This window comes from Eucyclogobius newberryi, unplaced genomic scaffold, assembly GCF_026437365.1.
Source record: "Eucyclogobius newberryi isolate DKJ021-1_F unplaced genomic scaffold, fEucNew1.0.hap1 SCAF_4, whole genome shotgun sequence".
Classification (NCBI taxonomy): Eukaryota; Metazoa; Chordata; class Actinopteri; order Gobiiformes; family Gobiidae; genus Eucyclogobius; species Eucyclogobius newberryi.
Window position 1 is genome coordinate 9420870 of NW_027316056.1, and position 12196 is coordinate 9433065.

The window sequence follows — 12196 nt, forward strand, 5'->3', positions numbered from 1 at the left end:
AAAGCCCAAACTGCATTTAAGAAGCAGCCTCAGTTCAAGTGTATCAAGTTCGTTAAGAAGGGGTCAGTTTTTGGGCAAAGGGGATTATCAGCATGCTTATAGATTCTCATTAATTGTCATGTAACTCGTGTCTTTAGCCACATTTGTTAAGCCCATTCAAACGAGAGCTCAACAAACGCTCAGAGTGTCTTCACCAAAGTTAAAAACCATCCGATTACAGTCTCCAATGTGTCAGATTTGAAACATCCTCCTCTCTTTTTTATAATCCCTGCATTTGTGCTCACCCAGATACTGCAAAGGAAATTGGCACAAATAAAGCCCCATCCATTTAAAAAGTATTCTGACTGAGGTTTACATGTGTTTTAAGTCTTTTTTTTTTTTTTAGTCGATTGGTTTGAAACCGTCTTCCATCTCCATCTTGACATTGTCCTTGAGCTCCACGGCGGCCATAGATGGAGGGACTTCCTCGCGTGGCGTCGCCAGTGGCGTGTTCTCCGATTCGGGATTGGCAAATCCATCTGCGCCGCCCTCCATCTTCATCATCAGCTTCAGCTTCTTCTTTGGAGGGTTCTTGAGCGTCCCCATGCGCTCCTTCACCTTGTACTCGAGCGTGCTGTGCGGGATCCCGTACATGTTCTGCGCCTTGGACACGCTCATCTTGCCGTTCATCACCACGGCGATCGCCTCCTCCAGGATCTCGCTGTTGTACTGCCGATACCGCCCGCGCTTTTTGCGCGGCTGCTTGGAGTTGGGGTCGCCCTCCGCGTCCGACGTCGAGTACGCCGGCCCGGACGTGTTGTGGTCCAGCTCGGCGGTCCAGTAGTCGGCCGCGCCATCCAAGAGGCTGCCCAGGCTCCGGCGGTTCTGCTTGGGCAAGATCGCGCGCAGCTTTCGGCTCAGACTGTTGTCCCCGTGCCCTCCCATGCCGCCCACGAGCGAACCGAACCCGTACAGATCTGAGGCGTGGGAATCCCAAGACAGATCCATGCCTCGCACTTGCGGTATCTTCAAATCGACGGGAGGGGAGTGGCCCTGGTCGTGCTTGCTCTCTCCGTGATGGCTTTTGGACAGCTGATTGTGGTGGTGCGAGTGGAGCGCGCTCTTGTAGTATGCGCCCTGATGATGGTGGTGGTGGTGCTTCTGATTCTGCTGCTGATTCTGCTGCTGCTGTTGTTGGTGATGATGGTGGTGATTTTCCAAAAAGCTGGGCAAATCCTTGAGGTCGCTGAGACTCAGGACGCCGCTGGCTTGCTTCAGCTTCATCAGGCTCTCGAGTTGGGCTTTGCTTCCCCAGTAGGAACCCTTGGCGCCGAGCAGAGAAGATGGTTGGTTGTTGGCGTGATTGAGGAGCACGGCGGATTCCAGGCTGGAGAGAGACAGGGCGGAGGGCTGGTTGAGCAGGCAGTGCTTCTGATTGAGGAGCTCTTCTCGGATGCGCAGCGAGCGGGCGAGCGGCGGCGGCTTGAACGAGTTGTGGCTGTTGTTATGGTTGTTGTTGGGGACGAAGGGCTCGTGAAGGCTCTGTGGCAGGGGCCCGTCCTCCTCCTCCACCTCCTCCACTTTCAGAGAGCGGCTGGAAAGAGACAACGACAGAAGAAACTATTAGTTTGAGAGAATATTCGGTTTGAGGAAAGACACGTACAGGCTAAAATAAGTGTTCAGGGTTTAGAAAGAGGAAAAATGTTGATCCGCACAACTTACCCCAAGAAACATACTTTATTAACTTGAAACATGCTCAAAACATGATGTTCATGTTCATGTTTTCTTCACTAATGTCACAGTTTGCATCTCGTCTGAGGAGAAATAACAATACTCGATGGGAGTATCCATGGAAACACAGGCAGAACTTAAATATGACTTATTGACCTCATTCCTTCCCTCCCACTTTTTCAATTCAATTCAGTTCAATTTATTTTTGTAACGCCCAAAATAACAACAGCAGTTGCTTTGGAGGGAATCAGATAAGCAATGTTCATAGGGACTTGGGCAATGTCCCAGCATCCCCCTGTCCTCAGACAAATGTCCCAGCATCCCCTGTCCTCAGACAAATGTCCCAGCATCCCCTTGTCCTCAGACAAATGTCCCAGCATCCCCCTGTCCTCAGACAAATGTCCCAGCATCCCCTGTCCTCAGACAAATGTCCCAGCATCCCCTGTCCTCAGACAAATGTCCCAGCATCCCCCTGTCCTCAGACAAATGTCCCAGCATCCCCCTGTCCTCAGACAAATGTCCCAGCATCCCCTGTCCTCAGACAAATTTCCCAGCATCCCCTGTCCTCAGACAAATGTCCCAGCATCCCCTGTCCTCAGACAAATGTCCCAGCATCCCCCTGTCCTCAGACAAATGTCCCAGCATCCCCTGTCCTCAGACAAATGTCCCAGCATCCCCTGTCCTCAGACAAATGTCCCAGCATCCCCTGTCCTCAGACAAATGTCCCAGCATCCCCCTGTCCTCAGACAAATGTCCCAGCATCCCCTGTCCTCAGACAAATGTCCCAGCATCCCCCTGTCCTGAGACAAATGTCCCAGCATCCCCCTGTCCTCAGACAAATGTCCCAGCATCCCCTGTCCTCAGACAAATGTCCCAGCATCCCCTGTCCTCAGACAAATGTCCCAGCATCCCCTGTCCTCAGACAAATGTCCCAGCATCCCCTGTCCTCAGACAAATGTCCCAGCATCCCCCTGTCCTCAGACAAATGTCCCAGCATCCCCCTGTCCTCAGACAAATTTCCCAGCATCTCCCTGTCCTCAGACAAATGTCCCAGCATCCCCTGTCCTCAGACAAATGTCCCAGCATCCCCTGTCCTCAGACAAATGTCCCAGCATCCCCTGTCCTCAGACAAATGTCCCAGCATCCCCCTGTCTTCAGACAAATGTCCCAGCATCCCCTGTCCTCAGACAAATGTCCCAGCATCCCCCTGTCCTCAGACAAATGTCCCAGCATCCCCTGTCCTCAGACAAATGTCCCAGCATCCCCTGTCCTCAGACAAATGTCCCAGCATCCCCCTGTCCTCAGACAAATGTCCCAGCATCCCCTGTCCTCAGACAAATGTCCCAGCATCCCCCTGTCCTGAGACAAATGTCCCAGCATCCCCCTGTCCTCAGACAAATGTCCCAGCATCCCCTGTCCTCAGACAAATGTCCCAGCATCCCCTGTCCTCAGACAAATGTCCCAGCATCCCCTGTCCTCAGACAAATGTCCCAGCATCCCCTGTCCTCAGACAAATGTCCCAGCATCCCCTGTCCTCAGACAAATGTCCCAGCATCCCCTGTCCTTAGACTAATGTCCCAGCATCCCCCTGTCCTCAGACAAATGTCCCAGAATCCCCTGTCCTCAGACAAATGTCCCAGCATCCCCTGTCCTCAGACAAATGTCCCAGCATCCCCCTGTCCTCAGACAAATGTCCCAGCATCCCCCTGTCCTCAGACAAATTTCCCAGCATCTCCCTGTCCTCAGACAAATGTCCCAGCATCCCCTGTCCTCAGACAAATGTCCCAGCATCCCCTGTCCTCAGATAAATGTCCCAGCATCCCCTGTCCTCAGACAAATGTCCCAGCATCCCCCTGTCCTCAGACAAATGTCCCAGCATCCCCTGTCCTCAGACAAATGTCCCAGCATCCCCCTGTCCTCAGACAAATGTCCCAGCATCCCCTGTCCTCAGACAAATGTCCCAGCATCCCCTGTCCTCAGACAAATGTCCCAGCATCCCCCTGTCCTCAGACAAATGTTCCAGCATCCCCTGTCCTCAGACAAATGTCCCAGCATCCCCCTGTCCTGAGACAAATGTCCCAGCATCCCCCTGTCCTCAGACAAATGTCCCAGCATCCCCTGTCCTCAGACAAATGTCCCAGCATCCCCTGTCCTCAGACAAATGTCCCAGCATCCCCTGTCCTCAGACAAATGTCCCAGCATCCCCTGTCCTCAGACAAATGTCCCAGCATCCCCTGTCCTCAGACAAATGTCCCAGCATCCCCCTGTCCTCAGACAAATGTCCCAGCATCCCCCTGTCCTCAGACAAATGTCCCAGCATCCCCTGTCCTCAGACAAATTTCCCAGCATCTCCCTGTCCTCAGACAAATGTCCCAGCATCCCCTGTCCTCAGACAAATGTCCCAGCATCCCCTGTCCTCAGACAAATGTCCCAGCATCCCCTGTCCTCAGACAAATGTCCCAGCATCCCCCTGTCCTCAGACAAATGTCCCAGCATCCCCTGTCCTCAGACAAATGTCCCAGCATCCCCTGTCCTCAGACAAATGTCCCAGCATCCCCTGTCCTCAGACAAATGTCCCAGCATCCCCCTGTCCTCAGACAAATGTCCCAGCATCCCCTGTCCTCAGACAAATGTCCCAGCATCCCCCTGTCCTGAGACAAATGTCCCAGCATCCCCCTGTCCTCAGACAAATGTCCCAGCATCCCCTGTCCTCAGACAAATGTCCCAGCATCCCCTGTCCTCAGACAAATGTCCCAGCATCCCCTGTCCTCAGACAAATGTCCCAGCATCCCCTGTCCTCAGACAAATGTCCCGGCATCCCCCTGTCCTCAGACAAATGTCCCAGCATCCCCCTGTCCTCAGACAAATTTCCCAGCATCTCCCTGTCCTCAGACAAATGTCCCAGCATCCCCTGTCCTCAGACAAATGTCCCAGCATCCCCTGTCCTCAGACAAATGTCCCAGCATCCCCTGTCCTCAGACAAATGTCCCAGCATCCCCCTGTCCTCAGACAAATGTCCCAGCATCCCCCTGTCCTCAGACAAATTTCCCAGCATCTCCCTGTCCTCAGACAAATGTCCCAGCATCCCCTGTCCTCAGACAAATGTCCCAGCATCCCCTGTCCTCAGATAAATGTCCCAGCATCCCCTGTCCTCAGACAAATGTCCCAGCATCCCCCTGTCCTCAGACAAATGTCCCAGCATCCCCTGTCCTCAGACAAATGTCCCAGCATCCCCCTGTCCTCAGACAAATGTCCCAGCATCCCCTGTCCTCAGACAAATGTCCCAGCATCCCCTGTCCTCAGACAAATGTCCCAGCATCCCCCTGTCCTCAGACAAATGTCCCAGCATCCCCTGTCCTCAGACAAATGTCCCAGCATCCCCCTGTCCTGAGACAAATGTCCCAGCATCCCCCTGTCCTCAGACAAATGTCCCAGCATCCCCTGTCCTCAGACAAATGTCCCAGCATCCCCTGTCCTCAGACAAATGTCCCAGCATCCCCTGTCCTCAGACAAATGTCCCAGCATCCCCTGTCCTCAGACAAATGTCCCAGCATCCCCTGTCCTCAGACAAATGTCCCAGCATCCCCTGTCCTTAGACTAATGTCCCAGCATCCCCTGTCCTCAGACAAATGTCCCAGCATCCCCCTGTCCTCAGACAAATGTCCCAGCATCCCCCTGTCCTCAGACAAATGTCCCAGCATCCCCTGTCCTCAGACAAATGTCCCAGCATCCCCTGTCCTTAGACTAATGTCCCAGCATCCCCTGTCCTCAGACAAATGTCCCAGCATCCCCCTGTCCTCAGACAAATGTCCCAGCATCCCCTGTCCTCAGACAAATGTCCCAGTATCCCCTGTCCTCAGACAAATGTCCCAGCATCCCCTGTCCTCAGACAAATGTCCCAGCATCCCCTGTCCTCAGACAAATGTCCCAGCATCCCCTGTCCTTAGACTAATGTCCCAGCATCCCCTGTCCTCAGACAAATGTCCCAGCATCCCCCTGTCCTCAGACAAATGTCCCAGCATCCCCTGTCCTCAGACAAATGTCCCAGCATCCCCTGTCCTCAGACAAATGTCCCAGCATCCCCTGTCCTCAGACAAATGTCCCAGCATCCCCTGTCCTCAGACAAATGTCCCAGCATCCCCTGTCCTTAGACTAATGTCCCAGCATCCCCTGTCCTCAGACAAATGTCCCAGCATCCCCCTGTCCTCAGACAAATGTCCCAGCATCCCCCTGTCCTCAGACAAATGTCCCAGCATCCCCTGTCCTCAGACAAATGTCCCAGCATCCCCTGTCCTTAGACTAATGTCCCAGCATCCCCTGTCCTCAGACAAATGTCCCAGCATCCCCCTGTCCTCAGACAAATGTCCCAGCATCCCCTGTCCTCAGACAAATGTCCCAGTATCCCCTGTCCTCAGACAAATGTCCCAGCATCCCCTGTCCTCAGACAAATGTCCCAGCATCCCCTGTCCTCAGACAAATGTCCCAGCATCCCCTGTCCTTAGACTAATGTCCCAGCATCCCCTGTCCTCAGACAAATGTCCCAGCATCCCCCTGTCCTCAGACAAATGTCCCAGCATCCCCCTCTTAGACTAATGTCCCAGCATCCCCTGTCCTCAGACAAATGTCCCAGCATCCCCCTGTCCTCAGACAAATGTCCCAGCATCCCCCTGTCCTCAGACAAATGTCCCAGCATCCCCTGTCCTCAGACAAATGTCCCAGCATCCCCCTGTCCTCAGACAAATGTCCCAGCATCCCCCTGTCCTCAGACAAATGTCCCAGCATCCCCCTGTCCTCAGACAAATGTCCCAGCATCCCCTGTCCTCAGACAAATGTCCCAGCATCCCCCTGTCCTCAGACAAATGTCCCAGCATCCCCTGTCCTCAGACAAATGTCCCAGCATCCCCTGTCCTCAGACAAATGTCCCAGCATCCCCCTGTCCTCAGACAAATGTCCCAGCATCCCCCTGTCCTCAGACAAATGTCCCAGCATCCCCTGTCCTCAGACAAATGTCCCAGCATCCCCCTGTCCTCAGACAAATGTCCCAGCATCCCCTGTCATCAGACAAATGTCCCAGCATCCCCTGTCCTCAGACAAATGTCCCAGCATCCCCCTGTCCTCAGACAAATGTCCCAGCATCCCCTGTCCTCAGACAAATGTCCCAGCATCCCCCTGTCCTCAGACAAATGTCCCAGCATCCCCTGTCCTCAGACAAATGTCCCAGCATCCCCTGTCCTCAGACAAATGTCCCAGCATCCCCTGTCCTCAGACAAATGTCCCAGCATCCCCTGTCCTCAGACAAATGTCCCAGCATCCCCTGTCCTCAGACAAATGTCCCAGCATCCCCTGTCCTCAGACAAATGTCCCAGCATCCCCTGTCCTTAGACTAATGTCCCAGCATCCCCTGTCCTCAGACAAATGTCCCAGCATCCCCCTGTCCTCAGACAAATGTCCCAGCATCCCCCTGTCCTCAGACAAATGTCCCAGCATCCCCTGTCCTCAGACAAATGTCCCAGCATCCCCTGTCCTTAGACTAATGTCCCAGCATCCCCTGTCCTCAGACAAATGTCCCAGCATCCCCTGTCCTCAGACAAATGTCCCAGTATCCCCTGTCCTCAGACAAATGTCCCAGCATCCCCTGTCCTCAGACAAATGTCCCAGCATCCCCTGTCCTCAGACAAATGTCCCAGCATCCCCCTGTCCTCAGACAAATGTCCCAGCACCCCTCTGTCCTCAGACAAATGTCCCAGCATCCCCTGTCCTCAGACAAATGTCCCAGCATCCCCCTGTCCTCAGACAAATGTCCCAGCATCCCCTGTCCTCAGACAAATGTCCCAGCATCCCCCTGTCCTCAGACAAATGTCCCAGCATCCCCTGTCCTCAGACAAATGTCCCAGCATCCCCCTGTCCTCAGACAAATGTCCCAGCATCCCCTGTCCTCAGACAAATGTCCCAAGCTCCCCTGTCCTCAGACAAATGTCCCAAGCTCCCCTGTCCTCAGACAAATGTCCCAGCATCCCCCTGTCCTCAGATAAATGTCCCAGCATCCCCCTGTCCTCAGACAAATGTCCCAGCATCCCCCTGTCCTCAGACAAATGTCCCAGCATCCCCTGTCAAATGTCCCAGCATCCCCCTGTCCTCAGACAAATGTCCCAGCATCCCCCTGTCCTCAGACAAATGTCCCAGCATCCCCCTGTCCTCAGACAAATGTCCCAAGCTCCCCTGTCCTCAGACAAATGTCCCAGCATCCCCCTGTCCTCAGACAAATGTCCCAGCATCACCCTGTCCTCAGACAAATGTCCCAGCATCCCCTGTCCTCAGACAAATGTCCCAGCATCCCCTGTCCTCAGACAAATGTCCCAGCATCCCCTGTCCTCAGACAAATGTCTCAGCATCCCTCTGTCCTCAGACAAATGTCCCAGCATCCCCCTGTCCTCAGACAAATGTCCCAGCATCCCCTGTCCTCAGACAAATGTCGCAGCATCCCCTGTCCTCAGACAAATGTCCCAGCATCCCCTGTCCTTAGACTAATGTCCCAGCATCCCCTGTCCTCAGACAAATGTCCCAGCATCCCCCTGTCCTCAGACAAATGTCCCAGCATCCCCCTGTCCTCAGACAAATGTCCCAGCATCCCCTGTCCTCAGACAAATGCCCCAGCATCCCCTGTCCTTAGACTAATGTCCCAGCACCCCCTGTCCTCAGACAAATGTCCCAGCATCCCCCTGTCCTCAGACAAATGTCCCAGCATCCCCTGTCCTCAGACAAATGTCCCAGCATCCCCTGTCCTCAGACAAATGTCCCAGCATCCCCTGTCCTCAGACAAATGTCCCAGCATCCCCTGTCCTCAGACAAATGTCCCAGCATCCCCTGTCCTTAGACTAATGTCCCAGCATCCCCCTGTCCTCAGACAAATGTCCCAGCATCCCCCCTGTCCTCAGACAAATGTCCCAGCATCCCCTGTCCTCAGACAAATGTCCCAGCATCCCCTGTCCTCAGACAAATGTCCCAGCATCCCCCTGTCCTCAGACAAATGTCCCAGCATCCCCCTGTCCTCAGACAAATGTCCCAGCATCCCCTGTCCTCAGACAAATGTCCCAGCATCCCCCTGTCCTCAGACAAATGTCCCAGCATCCCCTGTCCTCAGACAAATGTCCCAGCATCCCCTGTCCTCAGACAAATGTCCCAGCATCCCCCTGTCCTCAGACAAATGTCCCAGCATCCCCTGTCCTCAGACAAATGCCCCAGCATCCCCTGTCCTTAGACTAATGTCCCAGCACCCCCTGTCCTCAGACAAATGTCCCAGCATCCCCCTGTCCTCAGACAAATGTCCCAGCATCCCCTGTCCTCAGACAAATGTCCCAGCATCCCCTGTCCTCAGACAAATGTCCCAGCATCCCCTGTCCTCAGACAAATGTCCCAGCATCCCCTGTCCTTAGACTAATGTCCCAGCATCCCCCTGTCCTCAGACAAATGTCCCAGCATCCCCCCTGTCCTCAGACAAATGTCCCAGCATCCCCCTGTCCTCAGACAAATGTCCCAGCATCCCCTGTCCTCAGACAAATGTCCCAGCATCCCCCTGTCCTCAGACAAATGTCCCAGCATCCCCTGTCCTCGGACAAATGTCCCAGCATCCCCCTGTCCTCAGACAAATGTGCCAGCATCCCCTGTCCTCAGACAAATGTCCCAGCATCCCCTGTCCTCAGACAAATGTCCCAGCATCCCCTGTCCTCAGACAAATGTCCCAGCATCCCCTGTCCTCAGACAAATGTCCCAGAATCCCCTGTCCTCAGACAAATGTCCCAGCATCCCCTGTCCTTAGACTAATGTCCCAGCATCCCCCTGTCCTCAGACAAATGTCCCAGCATCCCCCCTGTCCTCAGACAAATGTCCCAGCATCCCCCTGTCCTCAGACAAATGTCCCAGCATCCCCTGTCCTCAGACAAATGTCCCAGCATCCCCCTGTCCTCAGACAAATGTCCCAGCATCCCCTGTCCTCGGACAAATGTCCCAGCATCCCCCTGTCCTCAGACAAATGTCCCAGCATCCCCCTGTCCTCAGACAAATGTCCCAGCATCCCCTGTCCTCAGACAAATGTCCCAGCATCCCCTGTCCTTAGACTAATGTCCCAGCATCCCCTGTCCTCAGACAAATGTCCCAGCATCCCCCTGTCCTCAGACAAATGTCCCAGCATCCCCTGTCCTCAGACAAATGTCCCAGCATCCCCTGTCCTCAGACAAATGTCCCAGCATCCCCCTGTCCTCAGACAAATGTCCCAGCATCCCCCTGTCCTCAGACAAATGTCCCAGCATCCCCCTGTCCTCAGACAAATGTCCCAGCATCCCCTGTCCTCAGACAAATGTCCCAGCATCCCCCTGTCCTCAGACAAATGTCCCAGCATCCCCTGTCCTCAGACAAATGTCCCAGCATCCCCCTGTCCTCAGACAAATGTCCCAGCATCCCCTGTCCTCAGACAAATGTCCCAGCATCCCCCTGTCCTCAGACAAATGTCCCAGCATCCCCTGTCCTCAAACAAATGTCCCAGCATCCCCTGTCCTCAGACAAATGTCCCAGCATCCCCTGTCCTTAGACTAATGTCCCAGCATCCCCTGTCCTCAGACAAATGTCCCAGCATCCCCTGTCCTCAGACAAATGTCCCAGCATCCCCCTGTCCTCAGACAAATGTCCCAGCATCCCCTGTCCTCAGACAAATGTCCCAGCATCCCTCTGTCCTCAGACAAATGTCCCAGCATCCCCCTGTCCTCAGACAAATGTCCCAGCATCCCCTGTCCTCAGACAAATGTCCCAGCATCCCCTGTCCTTAGACTAATGTCCCAGCATCCCCTGTCCTCAGACAAATGTCCCAGCATCCCCCTGTCCTCAGACAAATGTCCCAGCATCCCCTGTCCTCAGACAAATGTCCCAGCATCCCCCTGTCCTCAGACAAATGTCCCAGCATCCCCCTGTCCTCAGACAAATGTCCCAGCATCCCCCTGTCCTCAGACAAATGTCCCAGCATCCCCTGTCCTCAGACAAATGTCCCAGCATCCCCCTGTCCTCAGACAAATGTCCCAGCATCCCCTGTCCTCAGACAAATGTCCCAGCATCCCCCTGTCCTCAGACAAATGTCCCAGCATCCCCTGTCCTCAGACAAATGTCCCAGCATCCCCCTGTCCTCAGACAAATGTCCCAGCATCCCCTGTCCTCAAACAAATGTCCCAGCATCCCCTGTCCTCAGACAAATGTCCCAGCATCCCCTGTCCTTAGACTAATGTCCCAGCATCCCCTGTCCTCAGACAAATGTCCCAGCATCCCCTGTCCTCAGACAAATGTCCCAGCATCCCCCTGTCCTCAGACAAATGTCCCAGCATCCCCTGTCCTCAGACAAATGTCCCAGCATCCCCCTGTCCTCAGACAAATGTCCCAGCATCCCCCTGTCCTCAGACAAATGTCCCAGCATCCCCTGTCCTCAGACAAATGTCCCAGCATCCCCTGTCCTTAGACTAATGTCCCAGCATCCCCTGTCCTCAGACAAATGTCCCAGCATCCCCCTGTCCTCAGACAAATGTCCCAGCATCCCCTGTCCTCAGACAAATGTCCCAGCATCCCCTGTCCTCAGACAAATGTCCCAGCATCCCCCTGTCCTCAGATAAATGTCCCAGCATCCCCCTGTCCTCAGACAAATGTCCCAGCATCCCCTGTCCTCAGACAAATGTCCCAGCATCCCCCTGTCCTCAGACAAATGTCCCAGCATCCCCTGTCCTCAGACAAATGTCCCAAGCTCCCCTGTCCTCAGACAAATGTCCCAAGCTCCCCTGTCCTCAGACAAATGTCCCAGCATCCCCCTGTCCTCAGATAAATGTCCCAGCATCCCCCTGTCCTCAGACAAATGTCCCAGCATCCCCCTGTCCTCAGACAAATGTCCCAAGCTCCCCTGTCCTCAGACAAATGTCCCAGCATCCCCCTGTCCTCAGACAAATGTCCCAGCATCCCCTGTCCTCAGACAAATGTCCCAGCATCCCCCTGTCCTCAGACAAATGTCCCAAGCTCCCCTGTCCTCAGACAAATGTCCCAGCATCCCCCTGTCCTCAGACAAATGTCCCAGCATCCCCCTGTCCTCAGACAAATGTCCCAGCATCCCCTGTTCTCAGACAAATGTCCCAGCATCCCCCTGTCCTCAGACAAATGTCCCAGCATCCCCTGTCCTCAGACAAATGTCCCAGCATCCCCTGTCCTCAGACAAATGTCCCAGCATCCCCCTGTCCTCAGACAAATGTCCCAGCACCCCCTGTCCTCAGACAAATGTCCCAGCATCCCCTGTCCTCAGACAAATGTCCCAGCATCCCCCTGTCCTCAGACAAATGTCCCAGCATCCCCCTGTCCTCAGACAAATGTCCCAGCATCCCCTGTCCTCAGACAAATGTCCCAGCACCCCCCTGTCCTCAGACAAATGTCCCAGCATCCCCCTGTCCTCAGACAAATGTCCCAGCAT

At 54.6% G+C, this 12196-nt stretch overlaps 1 protein-coding gene across 1 annotated transcript in view; it reads right to left on the reverse strand.

The window, feature by feature from the left end:
• Nucleotides 1-269: 269 nt before the first annotated feature.
• Nucleotides 270-12196, reverse strand: part of lcor (ligand dependent nuclear receptor corepressor) — a 140338-nt gene continuing 128411 nt past the window's right edge. The window contains exon 7 of the mRNA XM_072463706.1: nucleotides 270-1573. Coding sequence (XP_072319807.1) covers nucleotides 382-1573 — 1192 coding nt within the window. The 3' untranslated portion in view covers nucleotides 270-381. The remainder of the gene's footprint in view (nucleotides 1574-12196) is intronic.